Raw genomic sequence first — 20605 nt, forward strand, 5'->3', positions numbered from 1 at the left:
ACTTCTGTTGTTGACTGAGGTTAAGCTTAAGAGTTTGGAGGTATTTCTCCATCCAATCAATATTCTTGCCACAGCTGTGATTGACAGTGGTTTTAAGGCCTCACTTTGACTCCTTTGAACATTTTTCTCGTCATTCGGCTCAAGCATGTCAGTTAAAAAAAAAAAAAAAAACTTTTCTCCAAAAGGTATTCAGCTTGTCCAGGTAGGCCTCTGCCGATTTCTGTCAATTTTGAAAGCATCAAACCCAGAGCTGGTTTGACAATATTTGGAGCTCCGGGGGAGGGAATATGTACGACACGTGAATTTAAAAATGTGCTTGAGTTTTCAAGAAGAATCTTACTGGCGTGGAAACCAGAACGCCCACGACCCAAATCTCTTGTATGGCTGAAAGACCTGGACCTGTTCCTGAAGCTAGAAAAGATAACATTTTGCATTAGAGTGTCAATCCAAAAAAAATGTTATAAAATTTGGGCACCTTTACCTCTTTTTTTGGGAAACTAGATTCCCTTCATCAAACTTGAAATTTATACAGAAATTAACCATGCTGTGTTTGTGCCTGCACCCCAGCCCAAGTGGCCTCAGTAAATCCTTGTAGTACTGACAATTATTGTCTGTTTCTATGGTTTTAAATATCCATATTCTATTTAAATTTGTATGCTTGAATGTGTGTTATGCACATATTTACTTTATATTGTCTTGGTGTTGTGAGTTTTCATGCTTATAATTCATGCAGGGCAACAGCTAATCTCAGCCAGTAAAGCTGATTTCATTGATTTAGAAAATTTCTTCTTACATAAAACTCTTTGAACTAATGATAATTATAATTAAAATAATAAGTAAGAAGTAAAGTGGTAGCTGCTGCATTTTTGCTAATGCCCACCTCTTACAAAAGAAACCCTTGCAGTTTTAGGTAGCATATTCAGTCCTTTGAAACTGACAGGTTCAGGTTATTTTTTTAAATGCTCCACATAAAAGACACTCATGCCTGTGATGAGTGTATATAAGCTTTTGAGCAGAGCTGCAGCTGTTTAGATGTTTCACAGATAAATGCAGAGATCCTGTCCACTTTTCTCACTCTGCCAAGAGAGAGTGAGTTTTTTTGTGATGTCAAGGATGCTTCATCATTTATACATCGACGTAAAAATGCATTAATAACTACAGTTTTATTCTTGTTTTTTGCTGAAATCGTGCCTTATTTGTGAATGAAGCAGCCAAATGGTCATATATCTTTATGAAGGGCTAGATTGTGAATCGGTCTAAAACGGAGGTCATATCATCATTGAAATAATGTATTCAAAGCAACTGTACTATCAAAAGAATCCTGTTTGTTAGCAATACTTTTAAATGGCACCAAAGTTAAGTCGTGTCAAACTGTCACCATACGCCCTAAATTCCCCAACAGAATTTAACCTGTCCTCAATACACTGCAGAGGACAGGTTAAACTCTCTAGAAGGCCGGCTCATTGAATTAAATGGGAAGGTAATTAAGTTTCAGCGGTTTGCTGCAGTTTGGTGCAGCTTTGAATGTAAATGCTACTGATGGCTGAGATGATAAGAATGAAAAATAGTTCTGAAAACACACTTTTGTCGCCTAGCGGAGCAAAGATTGGCTAAATCTTTCAGTATTTATCTAAACATTCCTGTTGTGGAGTGCTGGCCTGAGTGCACTACAGGAGAAGACAGGAAGGGGAATAAAGGGAGAGAAAGCTGCGTCATTGCCTGGTGGTAGTCTGGAGTTAAATGAGATTGTGATGCAGTGACCTAAAACAGAACGTCTGTGCTCTAAAGTCTTCTAAAGTAGCTGAATTTAAGTGACTCTGGCAAGACATGTGGGACATAATTCCTCCACAAGATTGTAAAAGAGTTATTGCCAGCTGTCATCAACTCATCATGATGTCACTCATCACCGAACAGTGGAAAGAAATGACTCTGTCATTTTTTTCACAGATGTTTGGTTGATATTCTCCCTCTCCTTATCTATTAGAAAGAAGACATTATAAAAGACTTTTATTTGTTTGACAGAAAGTTTATTATTTATTTTCGTTTTTGTTATTTATTAATTATATCTGACATAATTCCACTGAGGAGAGAACTGTGGCCCAGTTTGGTTGTGCTTGTGAAATGTACAATGACAACAAAGACTTTACTTTACTTTACTTTACTTTACTTTACTTTACTTTACTTTACTTTGCCAGATGGGGGCTAAATAGTTATTTTCATCACTATATTCATGTTTTAAATTGGCTTTTTCTTAGATCGTCATCCGTTCTTGTTTCAAAACAGAACCAAACTACTAAAAGTAAGGCAACATCTACTTATTTTCCAGTCCAATGTTGCTGAATTTTGGCAACAAATTGCCTAAAGTTTTTTTTTTTTCAAGTCCCAGCACCCTTGTTTTAGCAAGGGTGCTGGGACTTTATACATACATTGATGTATAAATGATGAAGCATCCTCAACATCACAAATGATGCTGCTCAGCATCATTTAGATGCTGAGCAGCATCTAAATGATCAATCTTTCTCTTTCTGTTATCGACAATAAGCTGAGCTCACAGGTTCAGAGTAGGAAAGTGAAAAAGAATGATGAAGACCGATTACATAACAATCGCTTGAAGTTCATGTGACTATTTCATGTGCAAAGCTGGCAGAAGTGAGATGATGCTATGTTAGCAGATGGGGTGATAAGCTCCTTCTGGTCTTTATTTATCCCTCAGAGGAGTTGATTTGCTCCAAGAAATTTGATTCTCAGATAAGAAGCGAGGCTTTGAGAGGTAAAAAAAATAAAATAAAATATGGAAGCAGAGAGCGTTTAGAGAAGGCCAACAAAAGGAGGAGAAGAAGAAAAACACCTAAACATAAACAGAGGGCCAGGGGAAGAGACGGAGGGGTAACCCTCTGTGGCTGTGGCAGCATTTTACGCTCATTAGCAGAGCTCTGGCTTTGAAGTCCCGTTATCTCCATCGGCACGTTTCACAAGACCGGCTGCAAAAAAAAACACCATACATGAAGACTGAGAGACTACTCAGTACTACTCTGAGACACTCACATAATACAGAAAAAATAAATAAATTACATAAACCTACTAAGATGCATCAAGTCAAAAATCACCCACACCAATCATCATCCTCGCGTCTTCGTCTAATTATATAAGCAGTGGATCCTTATGTAAGAATCTTCCCCCTACAACTGACTGCATCCATAATGCATGAGGTCTTGTATTTGGTTCACGGTGACACATCCTACCTTCCTTCCCGTTCCCTCTGTATCTGGGCACAACGCAAAACAGACCAGGAAGACGGAGAACGATGACCCGACTGGAAAGCTGCGCACAGACGCGCCGAAATGATGGTGGTTGTGCGGGGAGTAAAGGTTAAATCACGGAGCGTCGTGGGAACGGAGAGCGTCGAGCTCTGAGCTTGTTAGTGCCGTCTTCCTACCGCACAGCTGACATTCACAGGAGCTAACAGTGGAAGTATGTCGAGTTTTATAATTAATATGAATGTGATAAATAGAAATCTGTGTTTTTGCAAATGGAACAGTTTTTTGATGACACTGGCAAACAATAGTTCATGTTTTTTGGTGGATTATTTTGTATGCTACACCATCCGTAGCTGCTATTTGTAGAAATTATTTTTCTGGAGAAGAACTGAGATCAGAGTCAGCTTAAAATAAAAAATTTGATCCCTTTTTGTTCTTTTTTTCAGCAGTGACAGAACCATACCTTAAAACTAAAAGATCATGCCAAAAACAATGGTCAAGTTTCAATCTGTTAAGATGGGTAGGAGTCAAAGGGCTTTCGCTAATTTCTAAATAATGTGCAGCGTTTCAAAACAAAATCAGAAGCACAGATTTGTAATAAGTTTTTTTGAAAGGAAACTGGATTTTCTGCCAGTCACACTGCATTTCTGCGGTTCAGTCAGGGTGGGAGAGAGCAACACAGACTGGAACAGGAAGGCTGAACGTGTTACAGTAAAGTTGCTACATTTTAACCTCTTGAGCTGTTTTAGGATGAGCTGGATTTGGAAAAGTGGGCAACTTATTTTTGAAGAAATATACCCTGGTTGAGGAAAGGTTCTACATTATCCAAAAAAAGTCTCCATAGAGACTTCTTCTTTAGCAATGCTTCTAACTAGTTCCTAATATATTATAGGCTTAATATGCTCACTCTGCTGACATTTGTCTTTTTTTACTAGTAATATTCTCTGTGTGACTACTCCTCCGCCACTTATAATACAAATAATTCATGACCACTTAAAGACAAAAAGATAGAAGTATTTTCTGTGCTGTTCATATATCCTCGTATTGTACTTCTTATTAGTATTGACCAAAACTAAAATCTGCAGGTAAAGGCTTTAAATATATATATAAACACATAAAAATGAGGCTATAGAATATAGTTTACTGTAAGGAAGATTATGATAATGCAAAAAGGAAAAATAAAGGACAATTTGTATTAGTGGTGCCATTATCTGGATATGCTGCATGTTCATTTGCAATGTGCATCGTGAGCTACTATTAAAAAGTTAAAAGTCTATTTAATATACCAGATATCACTGACTGCTGGATGAAACAACATTCATCTCAACATAAACTAAATAAACAAAACAATCAAGACACAAATAAACTCCTTATGACAGTCAAAAAATACCACTTTTTAGGAAATGCTGCACACCAAAGACTTCAGCGTTACTACAGCGTCTTTCTGTGGAAAGACTTTTAGTATAAATGTGCAAATGTTTGGGTGCGAGTGTTGAAAAAACAGATTGAGGGAAACAAAAGCAGTACAGTGAAAAAGTGAGACATGGGTCGAAAATTGCCAAAGGAAAAACAGATTTGGGTCGCATTTGCCTGCTGTGTGAACGTCAACTAAGACAGTGTTCTTCAAAGTGGGGGCCGCGGCCCCCTCGGGGTCCACCAGGACGTTTTAGTGGGGCCTCAGAAAGTTAGAAGGAAGATGAGACAAAAAAAAAAAAGAATTTAATCCAATATCTTTTTCAGTCATGAATCTTTAACAACCTTTTTTAATCATAAAATCTAATCTGATTTTTCAATCATAATTATGAAATACAGGTTAAAATTATAAGATAGGTTTTGTGAATAAAGGTGAGGAAAAAGTCAGTGTGTCTTTACATATTTCATAGCATTGTCTGTGAGTTTGCAAAGAGGGTCCCCAGCCAGAGGCTAAAGGTGTTTGGGAGGCAGTGGCATGGAAATGTTTTGGAGCCGGTGCCTAAGAGTCAGTGCAGATGATAAAATAAATGAATGCTGAGTAGCAAAAGCCACCTTTAAACGTACATACGGACCGAAAAGGAGCCAAATTTCATACTTTACACTGGGAAGACTTACAAAGCAGTACATTGTGAAAGCTTTCCAGCCCACTGCTGGTTTAGGAAAGCAACATCTTCACCAAACATGTTGCTAAAAACAGAATTTCAAGTTAAATGTACTGCAGCCGTCGCACTGGGCAATGTCAGCTGTGAGAGGAAGAGCAGTGACTTCTGGAGATCACATGAGGCTCCTTCACATTACTAAAATCTCATTATGATGTTTCTCTTCCACTGAGCCTCGGGGTACATTTGTGCTGCTGGAGAGAAGGCAATGAGCCTCACATTGACTTTCCACAGCTCATTTCCCCCCCCCAAAAAAAGAAAATGTAGATAGCAAAGCTCTGAAATGATCTGGCTTATGTGCTCCTGTGATCTGCTGACAAACTGTTTTAGCAAAAAAAAAAAAAAAAAACTCTTAAGGAAACAACTGGACTGTTCAGGCTTGGATTGTTATAGGAAAACGCTGGTAAGGTCCCAAAACACCACATTAAAGTATGGGTAATAGGCTGGCTAAACGGCAGAACTCAGCAATTGATCACACAAAGCAGCGAACAAGAAATGGAAGCAGTGAAGCACAGAGGGAGAGCTGGAGTCAAAATGTAAAGACAGGGGAAGAAATAAAAGCCTGGACCTTTCTCTTTTGCTTCAAAAGGGAAAAGCAAAAGCCATACTGAGCGGCAGTAACCAGCTTTAAAGAGCTCTTTGTTGTGTGATGTAACATTTGTGATCTTCCAATTTAATCTCCCATTTCTTTCCTGTCTCCACTAAACCAACCATCTTGACCGGTTCTATTTATTATGCTGGTTTCTTCCAGATGTTTCTGCCATTGTCAGGAGGAAAACAAATACTAATTTCTGCACCCACTGTAAAACCATCATCATCTGGCTGTTTAAACACAGCAAACATCTGGTGTGGACTAATTGACTAAATACCAGAAACAGTTGTTCTTCTCATTTCATACTGAGTGAATATGAATCTGGTTGTAATTCCCTAGGTTTTTGGGGGGTTTCATTTTCTGTTCATGTTTGATCGTGTTTTCTAAAGTGGTAATCAGAGAACGTTCGTGAATGTTACACTCACTGAACACCATCTAAAACTGAAATCATCTAAAGATTTTTTAATTCACATTTGGAGAAGCACGATTTTGTTTTTTGAAAAACGACTCACAAATAGAGATGCATCTCAGAAACTCAGAATGTTGTCAAAAAGCTCATTCAATTAAAATGAAATGATCCATTACACACATAGTAACATATTTCAAGTACTTATATTGGTTAATTTAGCTGATAAGCTAAAGATTCCAGGCAGTGATAATCTAGAATTTAAAAAAGCATGCTGTATTGCAACAGTAAAAACAATTCTTACATATGAGAGGCTAAATTTGAGGCTTTTATCAGCTAAAACCCATATCACTTTGCAGAATGAACTTAAATAAATATGAGTATCTTTTTGGTACTAAATTACAAAAATAAATAAACCTTTTGGTAATATTCAAATTTATTAACCTCCACCTAACAAAGAGAAAACTGTGTAAATAAGTCACAAGGAATCAAATTAAGTTTACCCAAGTTAATTTATTAACTTTAAACGCAAAAGGTAAATTTTATGAACATTATTCAATTACTCGTGACCAATTAATGCATTTTTTTTAAGTTAGAGCTGCTTTTTTTTCCCAGTGTATGTAAGCCGACAGAAAACATAACCTGTACTTGTGGCTTGAATAAATATGTGCTGTGCTCGTTGCATTTACCAAAGGAAAAAAAAAATAGACTCCTTTTGTCATAGTTACAAAAAAACATGTCGCTATGAGATTTTGAGAGAAGGTGTCTATTATTTTTTCTTTGCTGAATGCAATGTGCTACTCAGACCGGGTTTGGTGAAAAGAAGAATAATAAGAAGAAAATAAAGCCTTTATTTTGCCCTCAGTGTGATGAGAGCAGAAGATGCCATACAAACAGAAGCACCATCTGTGCAGGAGGAGCAGCACCCGTCATATTGGAGTAGACAGCTGCCACCAGCTGAGAGCGGCTTATAAAAATTGAAACAATGCAGGGGGTCAAACATTAAAAAACCCTCCCATCTACCGTCTAACTACATATAAACATGGGTACATGGGGGGTCCACATACCAAGAATGTGGTTAATTATTCATCTCTCTGCAATCCATTTCGCTGCATGTATTATACATCCTAATGCCATCGACATGCCTGCACAGCCCCTCTCCCCTGCGCCGCCTCACCCAGAACCAGCGCTGTGCTACAGACACGCTGCAGCGAAGGTGAGGGCAAATCCGCTCGCATATAAACAGCCTGGAGCCACTCCTCCAGCACGCCAAACATGCACATCCATCTCCCCCGCTACGCCACTCTGTCATCAGTCAATGTGGCGAAACATGATGGATGCCTGCCGCTGGTTCCAGCTCAGCGGTTACGCTGATAGCGGCTCTTATTTACACCAGCCCTCCTCGACAACACGTGTTCTTCATCGTAGCCCCCATGGAGGAGCCGTCTACGTCCAGCGCCCTGTGACAGTATTCACACCTCAGGGTTTTTTCAAATAGTCGGGTAGTGAGACATTTTTATGCATTTTATAGGTATTTCTATGATTTTTCCGATGATCAAAGTCTGAAAAAGTGTGTCATTTTGTATTGAGTCTCACTCAGTCAATACCGTTAGAAAAAAATGAATGTAATCACTGATTCTGGTCTTTTTCTGGGTAATATCTCTACCAGCTGGATCAGGCTATAGAAAGGGTTTACAAGGGCAGTAGCCCAGGGTCCCGATTTTTGGAGGCAGGCCCAAAGATTTATTTATATATATTTTTATATATATATATATTTTGCTAATATTTTACTTGGTATAATACTACTAAGTGCAAATTAGGTTGAGTTTTATTAATATTTTTTGAGATTTGTACTAATATAAACAATATTTAAATATTTTAAAATTATAATGTTATAGTAACAGCATAGAGTTATTGGCTACCTATTCCTATATGCTGATGTACAGGACTACCTGTAATCTGCATCAGTAAAATAATTTTTCCTTACTGGATAAGCCACCAAAACTCAAAACTGGCTCCGGCCCAGGGGCCCACATTGCTTTAAGTCCGGCCCTGTCTGCCAGTTTTGCACATCCAGGGGCGGAAATGTTGTTCGTTCTGATTTAGGAAATAGTCAGTCAAATCAGATGGTAATCATCTGTGACCATCAATTCTCAAATCCTGCTAAAGATTCAGAATTTTATTTTGATCTGGTCTTTGACTAGGCCACTCTAAGACATGAAATTCTTTGTTCAAAAACATTCATTGCAGCCCGGAGGAACATCTTGTATCTGCCTGTGGTCTTCATCACACCAAATCTGACCACATGTTATCTCTGACCCTGTCAGACAAAAGCATACCCACAGCATGATGCTGCCACCACCAGATTTCACCACAGGGATGGTGTGTTCAGGATTATACAGAGCGTTGGTTTTATTCCAGATACTAAATAGTGTTTTTATACATTCTGCTCTTTTAATTAGGCTAAGTTTTATTTTTTTTTTTAATCATCTTTTATTTTATTTTATTTTTTTGCTACTTGGCACTATTAAAATAAAAGGAATAGAATCGACCCTCCCATTTCACTACGATGCCTCATTTTGCTTTATACTGTCAGATAAAATGCCAATAAAACACGTTTTGTTTGCTTTTGTAATGTGATCAAATGAAAAAAACGTTCATGCCCATATCGGCTCTGTGTATGCCAAAAATAATTAATTCAGGTGGTGACTTATTAAGACATCACAACATTTAACTTGATATTTTGTTAGTTTCTTAAGTGGGGTTAGGGAGAAAACAAGGCACACTCCAGTGAAGCACCTTTTAGAGAACATCGTGTCAGAAAAACACCTTCTTGATGAAATCAAAGCACGGTGTTGATTATTAAAATATTTCAGGAGCACATCTTAGAACTCTTTAAAGCCTCTATCCTGCCCAGCCTTTCATGGTTTCACATTTTACGTGAGCAGAATGGTGGCTTTCCTCTTTCAGCTGGTGCTCTCAAAGTGAGCAAAGTGGTGTGAAGCAAAAAGAAAAATAAAAGAAAAAGCTGCAGTCAAATGTCTTTTTTAAGCTTTTGCTCGATATATTGGACTTTTCTGATTCATAGCATCGTGTACAAGGTGTCTTGAACAAAAATGACTGAGCATGAATAAAAAAATAAAAATAAAAAAAAGGATCCAACATTATGACAAATTGATCTGGCTCAAAGTGCAAAGTATTTATATCCCGTGAAAAAAAAAAAATCTGAAAGGTGTGCCGTGAATTTGTACTCAAGCACCATTTACATTGGTACTTCAGACGTCATTTGTGCAAAACCATTAGAGCTGATTTGAAGGCAGAGAAAACTGAATACAGGATGTTTCTGTTACATCCTGCAGAAGAGCCAGGCTTCAACAGGATAAAAAGGTGCAGCATGTTACTGTAAAAGTATTTCAACTGTGGATACAAGCATAAAAACTAGCATGATTACTCCTAAGGTCGTATTTTTTTCATATTTCCCATTTGACAATTGAATTTCAGAGTGACAACCATTTGTCAAGATTGCCACAATTTGAGCCTTTTAAGCCAATTATTGACATAAAAAGTTGCCCATTTTCATAATTTGGATGAATCTTATGCCACATATGTTTTCGACTGTGGTCATTCTATTCATACAGGTTTAACCCTCTGATGCATAACTGGATCCTTTTTGACCCAGTGAGGTAATCTTTTTGCAATATCTTTGTAATGAAAAGTTTTCATCACTTCATATTCCAGGTATTCCTCAAGAAACATGTTACTGATATCATGCAATTCAAATTTTTAATTTACCTTTTATACATTTTAAGAAATAGCATATTTTATGTTACTACCCCATTCTTCCGTGAGTGGGTCCAAAATGACCCGCATTTATTTCCTATGGAATTTAATGGGAATCTTTGTTTCTTACCAATTGTTACTGTCAGGAAAACATTTTTTGTGAACCAAACACACTAAGACCTAAGTGTCACCCCTGAGTAATAATATTTTACACACCAAGAACTCTTACATATAAGTATTATCTTTATTTTTTATCTCACAAATGTGTTTGTGTCAATCATGAGTATTGTGACAGCGTTATTGTCACAAATCAACATATTAGCCTTCTTCAAAGTTAGCTAACACTAGTTATCCAACCAACTAGCTAACATTACCACCTATATTTTATTGTGCATCTTTATTATTTGTGTGTGCCTGTCTGTGTGTGCATGACACCCTGGATGAGAAAACCAAGAGAGAGAGAATGTGTTGAATGACATGCAAAACTTGTTGATCAATGTGTTCAAGGTTCTTTTTTTATCATCTCAATAAATAAAATAAAAATGTATAGCTATAGAAATAAATGCATAAATAAATGAGCCAGAAAAGTATACCGTGCCTACTTTGGGTCAGGGCGGATGTCCTACCCCAAGTGAAGGAGTTCAAGTATCTCAGGATCTTGTTCACCAATGAGGGAAAAATGGAGCAGGAGATCGACAGGCGGATTGGTGCAGCGTCTGCAGTGAAGTGGGCGCTGTACCGATCTGTCGTGGTGAAGAGAGAGCTGAACCAAAAAGCGAAGCTCTTGATTTACCGGTTGATCTAAGATCCTATCCTCGTCTATGGTCATGAGCTTTGGGTCATGTCCGAAAGAACGAGGTCACGGATGCAAGTGGCCAAAATTTGTTTTTTCTGTAAGGTGTCTGGGCTCTCCCTTAGAGATAGGGTGAGAAGGTCAGATATCCAGGAGGAACTCAGAGTAGAGCTGCTGCTCCTTATTGTCGAGAGGAGCCAGTTGAGGTGACTCGGCATCTGATTAGGATGCCTCCTGGACGCCTCTCTAGTGAGGTGTTCTGGGCACATCCCACCAGGAGGAGGCCCCGGGGAAGACCCAGGACACGCTGATGATGTTTCTCAGCTGGTCTGGGAATGCCATGGGTTCCCCCAGAGGAGCTGGAACAAGTGGCTGGGGAGAGCGAACTCTGAGCCTCCTTACTTAGGCTGACCCCGCGACCCAACCCCGGATAAACGGAGGATGGATGGATGGATGGATGGATGGATGGATGGATGGATGGATGGATGGATGGATGGATGGATGGATGGATGGATCATACACATACACACACTCAGATGTGTGATACACATAGCATAATAGAATAGAGACAGTAATGTTAGCTAGCCTGGTTAACTAGCTAGTTTCAGGAAACGTGCTCTTTTGCAGCTCCCCACATGCCCACACACACATAATGGATGTTAACATCGTCCATTATTGGCATTTCATCATTGTTGTTGTAAAATTGCTGCTGTTGTCATTTTGTTTTAAAAATGTTCTACAAATTGTCAGAAATGTTCTACAAATTGTTCTAAAAATGTTTAAAAAAGTGAAAAATGAAAATATTTCAAAAATGAAATAATTCTTGTGTGAAATAAAACACAGTAGAAAGTATTATACAGAACATTATTTTGAATCAAAATGACAAAAGTAGCATAAAAAACACATTGATTGGAACCCGGGTCAAAAAGGACCCACTCACGAAAGACTGTATAGTAAGTCACTCACGCATCAGAGGGTTAAAGGAATAATATGTAGCAAAAACAGAAACTGAGAGCTTTCCTCTTTGCAAGTCTCACACCAGTCACCAGCTGGAAGGAGATGGATATGTGTGACACAGAAACAGACATCTTAACGGTTAGCATTAGCTTCTGCTAATATTTTGATGTGTTTAGCAACTTAGCATTATCAGAGCTTATTTTCTATGTTTACCGACTTAGCTTTACAGACTTCTGCTAATTTTATGTGTCTAGGGATTTAGCATCAGTTTCTGATCATTTTTATTTTAATGTGTTTAGCTGTTGAGCATGGATAAGATTTTTATTTAGGCCATTAGTGGTTAGTGAACCTAACTTTTTTTTACGTTTCTATTGCAAACATATGTTCTCCATTACAACTATTGTGGTCATTTTGAAAAATGTCCACCAGACAATGGGAGCAAAAAGCTAAGAAAATACATATGATTTATATGGTTCAAAATATGTAAGCAATGATTTGACACCAAACACATTCATCTGACATGTGATGTTAGTGCAAAGTTATTTCTCCATGACAACCATGGTGGCCATCAAGAAAAATGATAAAAGTATCAGTAAATATGACTTCTATCGGTTGAATAATGTATGATTCAACACCAAAAAGTATTCATCTGTGGCAAATATTGGCAAATTTAACACAAAAATATATTTTCTTTGATGACCACAGCAGCCATCTTGAATTTTTCAGTGACTAGTGATTTTTTTCCCCAAATAAGCAAGCCTTTCAGAACATCTTTTTTAAGTTAGGTTTTAGTATCCGCACATGAAAGGTTTCGCTGAAATATTCAATTATCTAAGCACACAACTAGAGCTACATTGTAGCAAGAAAATGTAAAACAAAGAATCCCTCCAGCTTTTTGATTTGCAGACACTGACCTCCATGCTGGTGAGATTACAGCGATGCGTCCCGGCAAACCAGCCACTGCTGGAACACTGGTCAATATCCACATCCTGAAGGTTCACATCCACACGAATAACACCCCTGTTGACGAAAAAATAAATAAATAAACAGAACAGGAAGAGATAAGGCATGAGAGGAAAAGGAGCGGAAAAAGGAAATGGAAATCACTGCAAGGAAATCAGTGGGGAGTCGGATTAAAGGACATATAAAAATGAAATGAGAATGCTGAATCAGATTAGTGTAAGAGTAAAAAAATAAAAGATGAGACGAGAAATAATTGAGGGACATGAGAGGGTAGATGGGGAAAAGGACCCAAGTGAACCATGGGAGACAAAGAAGAGCCGACAAAATTACATTAGATTAGATAAATCGCAGGAGGGACAAGAGGCCAGAGGAGAACGCAGAGACTCAGGAGGCTAGAATGAAAGACAAGGAAATTAACGGGAAGAGCCGCTCTCAGAGGAAGTCAGGTCAAATCTGGTGGAGGCAGCAATAATTGAAAGAAGTGGATCCAAATGGGAAAGAAATGCAGAGCGATGGAGATGAAGATGATGAAGAGCAGAGATAAACATTCGAGAATAAAAACCGAAGTCAGACTAAATTAGATTTTCCGCTACGTAATCTTCTGATGTAACTAACAATGACTAAATGTAATCACTTAGAAAATTCAGCTTCAACACATTTAAAATGATTTAGAAATGTCTTTGCTGTGAATGTTTTGTGTTTTTGCTAAAAATATTGTTTTTTTAAGGGATTGGTGTCTATAGGGGGTAAAATACTAATTTGATGAGCATGCTTTGTCGATTAAAGCAAAATGTCTAATTGTGCAAACTGATCGTTCCTACACATTTCCTCCTTGCATTTTTCTCTGTGGGATTTTTAAAGACGCACATCTTTAGTGAAATTTTGGGCTTTGATTTATCCAAACCATTTTTTTTCCAAGGTAGAGTGATTGTGTAACACACAGCCTCAAGGATTTTTGCAGAGAAAAGATAACTGGGTGTGGGTCAGTTTTAATTTATTGTGGGTTTTTCTGATCCACACAGAGTCAAAATTATCTATAGTAGCTAAAATATATGGAAATATAACAGGAGATGTAAATACAGTGTAAAAACATAAGTTCTTTTTGTCACTATTAGGAATTTACTTTCTGCTTTAGGCCAAACAGAGTTACTAAATGCTTTGATAAATCATTTTAAATAATTTTGCTTAATTTAAGGCTACCTTTTAAACTACATAACATAGGTCAAATGTTTTGGGTATGATCCTACAAGCAACAGTTTNCTCCTTGCATTTTTCTCTGTGGGATTTTTAAAGACTCACATCTTTAGTGAAATTTTGGGCTTTGATTTATCCAAACCATTACTTTTCCAAGGTGGAGTGATTGTGTAACACACAGCCTCAAGGATTTTTGCAGAGAAAAGATAACTGGGTGTGGGTCAGTTTTAATTTATTGTGGGTTTTTCTGATCCACACAGAGTCAAAATTATCTATAGTAGCTAAAATATATGGAAATATAACAGGAGATGTAAATACAGTGTAAAAACATAAGTTCTTTTTGTCACTATTAGGAATTTACTTTCTGCTTTAGGCCAAACAGAGTTACTAAATGCTTTGATAAATCATTTTAAATAATTTTGCTTAATTTAAGGCTACCTTTTAAACTACATAACATAGGTCAAATGTTTTGGGTATGATCCTACAAGCAACAGTTTGCTTACATTCCAACATAAGCAACTCAGATCAGAGTTTTGTGTTTTCTGCTCTAAAGCATTGCCTTTGTTGCCCTTACGTCACTTGTAGCTAATCTGGTGGTATGCTTAAGGCCGTTTTCCACTTTGAAGACCCTCTCTGTCCAAATTTTTACTTCCTGGCTGATGACTTGAGATGATGCTTCCAAATTTCTGCACAATATTCTTTCTTCATAAAGCCATCTAATTTGTGAAGCACACCAGCCCCTCCTAAAGCAAAACCTCTATTCAAAATAAAGATGCCAGCCTCTGTACCTCACAGTTTGGGATGCTGCTATGCCTTTTTCCTTCAGTGTCTCCAAAAATGAAAACCAATCTGAAATTGAATTGAATTGAATTAGCAAAATTTCAGATTTAATTGTGCAGAATCATGCGTTTTCCACTCAGATTCCTCCCATATAAAGTCTCTGTTAGTCCTGTTTCTTACATCTCAGGACGATGCAACGAGTATTTCTGCACACGGAGGCTGAAAACCTTTGCAACAGCTTGAACTCTCCCAAAAAGCTTGAGCGATACACCTCGGCCTGCTTATATAACCGACTGAGTTTAGTTCAGTTTAACATTTTCCGTCTAACCTGCTGGGTTTGGAGCCAAGCCCGGTTTCTATATCCGTCCATGACTGTCTCTCTCTCCCCCTCTCTGTCTCTCTCTTCCTTCACACACAAACATTTATTCAGGATGCTCAATCTTCTGTGATTACACTCTGCTGTCTCCTTCTCCATCACAAAGAAAGGCTGCATAATCACACACACTGTCGCTATCCTTTACTGTGATGTGGAGCCTGACACCTGTTATCTCCATCTGCCTGCTGGGAAGAGGAACAAACAATCATGGCAAGATGCGATAGTTGCCATCTTTCATCGAGAAAGACAAAAAAAAAAACTTGTTGATTTCGGACGGTAAAATACTGCACAGGTTTCACAAAGTATGGCCGTACGAGTCTCTGCAGAACATGTTAGGCCTTCCTTTGGTTTGCTCTTTATTATTTCGCTGCTCGTCCAACTTTACCAAGTCTGCCAGAGACGCATTTGCTGTATTTTACTCAAAGGTCTGAGCTACGTTTCGATTCTGAAAGAGCCGTGATTGCTGTTTGTTGCACCTTTCCAGTCAGCTCCGGCACTTGGCAGAGAGCCTGAAAGAAGCAATCATTTCAACCTTCAACAACGCTCCTGAATGTTGGGTAATCTGTGTTTAGCAGCGCCTCGAGGCACTCTCTCTTCTTCATGGTAATGCCTCCACATTTCGTAACAAACCCAAACGTCTCCACTTGAATTTTGATCGGCTTTACGGAGCCTTAAGGTCTGTCCGTGTGAAGCCGACTCAGAGGGAGGCTGATTCGGGGTGGAGAAAACGTGGTGGAATTAGGCAACGGCTCGTGATGTTCCATCTGAACCCGACTTAGCTTCTATTTTTAGGAGCTTCGTCTCAAGACCAGGGATTGGAGCGGAGGAAGCTGCAGAGACCAATGGATTACAGAAAGTCAAGAGAGGATGGGAGTGTGACACTTCTGGCAACTTCTTTGCACTGAGCTCAATTTGTCTTGGTGTGCTTTTTCCCCGCTTGGCTACTGACCTTAAGGATTATTCTAAGAGCTCTTAAACACGTGAATCTTTCTGTGTTGAATTTTACAAAGAAAACACAGCCCAATAATTCACCTCACTTCTGTGTTTTGTTTTGTTTTGTTTTGCCATTGTTTGCTTGCCTTGAAAGGTTAAACCCTAATCTTTTCAGTTTCAAGGGTGCTTTCACGCCTGATAGACTCGATTCGATTTGGGACCAAAGTTGCAACACTTGTTATATTTTCAGCTGGTGCGGTTCGTTTTCACACTACACTGTCAAACAAACCAAACCAATTGAAAAACCTATAAACCCTCCTCACCTGCTGCACCAAGAATTATTGGAATAGAAATAATTTCAGTAATTTTAACTAACCTAAAACAAGAGAAGTTTGATCTGATTAACTGTTAGTGAAACAAAAAAGGTTTACGAGTCTTTTTATCTGATGTATTTAAACTTCTGGTTTCAACTTTATGCTCATAAGGACATCTTGAAACAATAAATAATATGTTGTTTAAAGAGAACCCAAACACAGAGTGGCTGGAGCATTGAGCAGATGACGACGATTTAATGAAATAAAAATCACAAACAAAAAAAAAACGCACAAAAAATCACAGGGAACACAGGGAGCCAGAGTCAAACAAAAAGCCAACAGAATAATCCGGACGAGGTTCATCAGGAGAAACTGGTGAGAAGGAATGAGAGAGAGGTGATTAAATACTGGGAGTGTGAATACTGGAACAATAGACCAGAGTAATTGATTAATAGGTTGCAGGTTTGAGGACAGAGAGAGAAAGAGAGAGAGACAGAGAGAGAGAGAGAGAGAGAGAATGGCACTGGGGACGAGGGAGACGACACAACAGGGGAACTAGGAATATGAATCTAAATAAAAGACTAATTAGACTCAGGAAACAGTTAAACTAGAATAAAAAAGAATAACTAATCACAAGAAATAAATATAAAATAGACTCATTATGAAAAGAAAGGACTGAACTAAAGAAAAAACAGAAATAAGGTTGATCTACTGAAACTCAGAAACTAAGAGACAAAGAAAAAAACAAACTCTAAAATAACTCAAACAATCCCAGATCCTGACAATCTCCTCTATGTTCTAATGCTCCAAAATGCTGCAAAAAAGTTAGTGTTAACTTTTTTTCCTCAAATTTCATTGTTTCATCTAATTGAAAAAATAAACCCTTTCTCTTCAAAATCTCCCCACTAAAAATGCAACGTCTTACTGCATTACTAGTCTGACTGCTCTGTATAGCGGCACTCTCTCTACACTGACCTGGAATTACACAAATTAGATTTAATGCCTGACTTTTCTGCTTCTAAATCCCAGTTTGTGTAATGCCAAAATCATTTAAACTCAGCCAGCCCTTTCTTGGCAGAGGCAAAACAAGTCAATTGATTTAATAATGAATTTGTTTGCTTTATGTACTTAATCACCCTGTTTTTCCAGATGTCTTTGGGATAAAATAAAGCAAGCAGGTTGTTCGCATCTCCCAGGGTAATAAACACCGTCGCTGCAGCTGTTTTATTTGTGCGACGTCCCAGACAGGCCGCTCATAATTTGCGGGGATGAGCCAGAGACATCAGAGTGAGGCACAGCTGCTGCAGCCAGTTTGAAACCACATGTGGGCTTCGAGAAAGATGCTTTACTCATAAGTAACAGTCAGAAACATCAGCAGGGTTCCCCCAAAAAGCTAGAACCAGTGGTAAAGCACAGATACTTAAACCACAATTTGGCTGTGACTCCCTCACATATCTTGTCTTCTGCAGCTGCAGTTAAGACTTCACCAGCCATCCTGTTGGAACTGTGGTCATTCAATTTTTGTTAATAATATATATATTTTTTAATATTTGTTTAAACTGTGACTATGTTGGGACAGCATGGTAGGAAAAAATCTGCGAAAAAAAACGTAGCTTCTCTGTCCGCTTTTCAAGAAAGGACTTTAATGAAATGATTTCTCATTAAAGTCCTTTTCTTTAATGAAAAGAGAAGGAGTTTCTTTTCATTAAGAAAAGAAAGTACTTTCTTGGTAACTTCAAACAACCAATCAGAGTCAGAATGCGGGGCTTAGAGCTGTCAATCACAATCTAGTGTGGCACTGCTAATCACTCTCGCCCTGCCATCTCTCTGCCCCCTGCTCTCTGCTACCGCTACAGCTTTTCAAATCCTGTTGTGAATGCTAAGGCTAGTTAGCATAGCCACCGATGACGGCAGATAAACCGTCATTAGTTTATCCACCTTCTGCACATTTAGCAGCAAGTACGTGAGATTGATTGACAGCATTAAGAACCTCCTCCTGGCTCTGTATGTGTGTTTCTATCACAACATGGTGACAGTTTCAAAAAATATGTTAAAAAATAAAAAATATATATTTTTTATGAAAATTACATGCTGCAACTTCAATGAAATTTTCATATCCCTGGAGCTTTTTTACCTTTTGGTTTTGTAGGGAATTTTCTGGGAATTTATAATTTTCTGCTGCATAATTATAAACTAGAATGAAAATGAAAAACACTGCTTTCAGGCTCTCTGCAGTTAAATATGTGATGTGTTTTTATTCAATCCCCTCAGTCAGTAATTAGTCGAAACACGATTCACTGAAATTACAACCGTTTCAGGGTACGAACTCCTGCCTGGATCTATGGAGACAACCCCTTCTCAAGAGTCGCAATAACTTTTACATTATCTGAATGTCCCTAATCAAGCATGTTACTCACCTACTCTGTATAACACGGCACTTGGATGCACTGTATGGAGATAAGGTAAGACGATGCTTGCAGCTTGATAATTCAGACAATGTTCTGCTGAGAAACCCGAGGCTCTGCTTTTTAGATGGACGCTAACAATGTCAAGTAGCTCTTAACTTTACAGAGACTGTATTCCCTGATGGCAGGAAGCTCCGTCAGCAGAATAAAACTCTCTTGTTGAGGAAGGAGTGGAGATCAACTCGTTCAATGTGATCTTTTATTATTCCAGGGTTTTATCCAGGGAAGCATTTTTAGGATCTGTTAAGCGGATGGACAGATCTACTTTTGCCTAGATGTGAAACAGAACTTCTTGGTTTGAATGCCTTCCCCAAAGTAAAGACTAGTTTGTGTGTATGAGAGTTAATTAGGTTTAATGTTGATTTGAAAAGATTTGCGAACATCTCAGCAGTGTGTGACGTTGCGACAGAGCGGATGTTATATGTTGTTCCTCGATGTGTTAGGTACGATCCATTGGTGTTTGGTCTTTTTGTTTCACTTATGTCCATATTTTAATCAAAAGTTTTTTTCATTATGGGAAATGTTAGTGTACCCCAGGTATCAGTAAAGTTAGTCTGATTGTATTTTGGATTTGTTTGTTTATATTAGCATTTCTTTCTGTTTACTGGTTCATTAGATCAGGTTTCATTTCACCTTTGCATCCTGCTGGATTGGCTTATTTTTCACCTCAGCCGTGTCATCCCGCTTCTCCACATTCGCTACCATTTTGTATGTTTTTTCTTCAATTGTAAAATCTATGACCATTCGTGTCTGCGTTTTGATTTTGATTTGGTTCGACTCCTGGAATTTCCTACATTTCTTCCTCTCTTCTATGGATGCAGCCATATAAAAATTTAGGTCGATATTGATATGTGATTTTAATATTGCTGTTACGGCCGATAACCAATATTCACCATTATTGTATATATTTCTACCCTTTGTGGAAAAAACAAGCACACCGCTGTCTTCACCATTGCTTTTCTGATTCAGTTAAACTACCCACAATCCTGTGCTGCATCACTTTAGTTTTCACTTTCACTGTCCACACCAAGGTGGTAAAATATATCAGTTGTTAACATTTGCCCAAATGTATCTTCTCTTTGCCTGTTTTCTGTCTGAAACACCAAAAAAAGGGCCACTAATGCCACAAAAATCTTAAATACTAATTTGGCTGAGATTCCTTTGTAATTAATCATAAATGATCATACTGACACAGACAGGTGAAGGATACACCTCTGCTCACTGATGCAGCAGACAGTGGCTCTGAATGGCTGATATTTCATCGTTTATTCATGATTGTATCGATTGTTTCAAGACGCTCTTAGACTGGAGGCTTGAAATACGAGCTGGTTGTGTGTAAGTGCTGCCCTCCCTCTTCTGCTCCTCCTCCCTTCGTCCACAACCAGCTAAGCTTGACGCCTTCATAAAGACACGCTGTATAAATCCTCTAGTGTTCATTAAACTACAGGCAGCACAGCTGTGCTTTGACAGGTAGGGTTGTTGAATGAAGAGGGTCTACTGGCGTCTGTGAAGATGTCTTTACTCCCATCTGTAAACAGGGCTAAAAACCTGCAGGGTCGTGTCTGCATCGAGTGTCATTATTTATTGTCAAATATGCAATGAGTTACACGTTCCGAATCCCTAGGCTCATTTTATCAAGTTGCTATCCGGAAATAATCTAGGA

The 20605-nt window shown here is 38.3% G+C and overlaps 1 protein-coding gene across 1 annotated transcript in view; it reads right to left on the reverse strand.

The window, feature by feature from the left end:
- The window catches only part of LOC103129206 (probable G-protein coupled receptor 158), a 79020-nt gene that overhangs the window by 55740 nt on the left and 2675 nt on the right, over positions 1–20605 (reverse strand). The window contains exon 2 of the mRNA XM_007540206.2: positions 12832–12937. Coding sequence (XP_007540268.1) covers positions 12832–12937 — 106 coding nt within the window. The remainder of the gene's footprint in view (positions 1–12831; positions 12938–20605) is intronic.

The sequence above is a fragment of the Poecilia formosa genome, unplaced genomic scaffold (assembly GCF_000485575.1).
Source record: "Poecilia formosa unplaced genomic scaffold, Poecilia_formosa-5.1.2 Scaffold524, whole genome shotgun sequence".
NCBI classification, from domain to species: Eukaryota; Metazoa; Chordata; class Actinopteri; order Cyprinodontiformes; family Poeciliidae; genus Poecilia; species Poecilia formosa.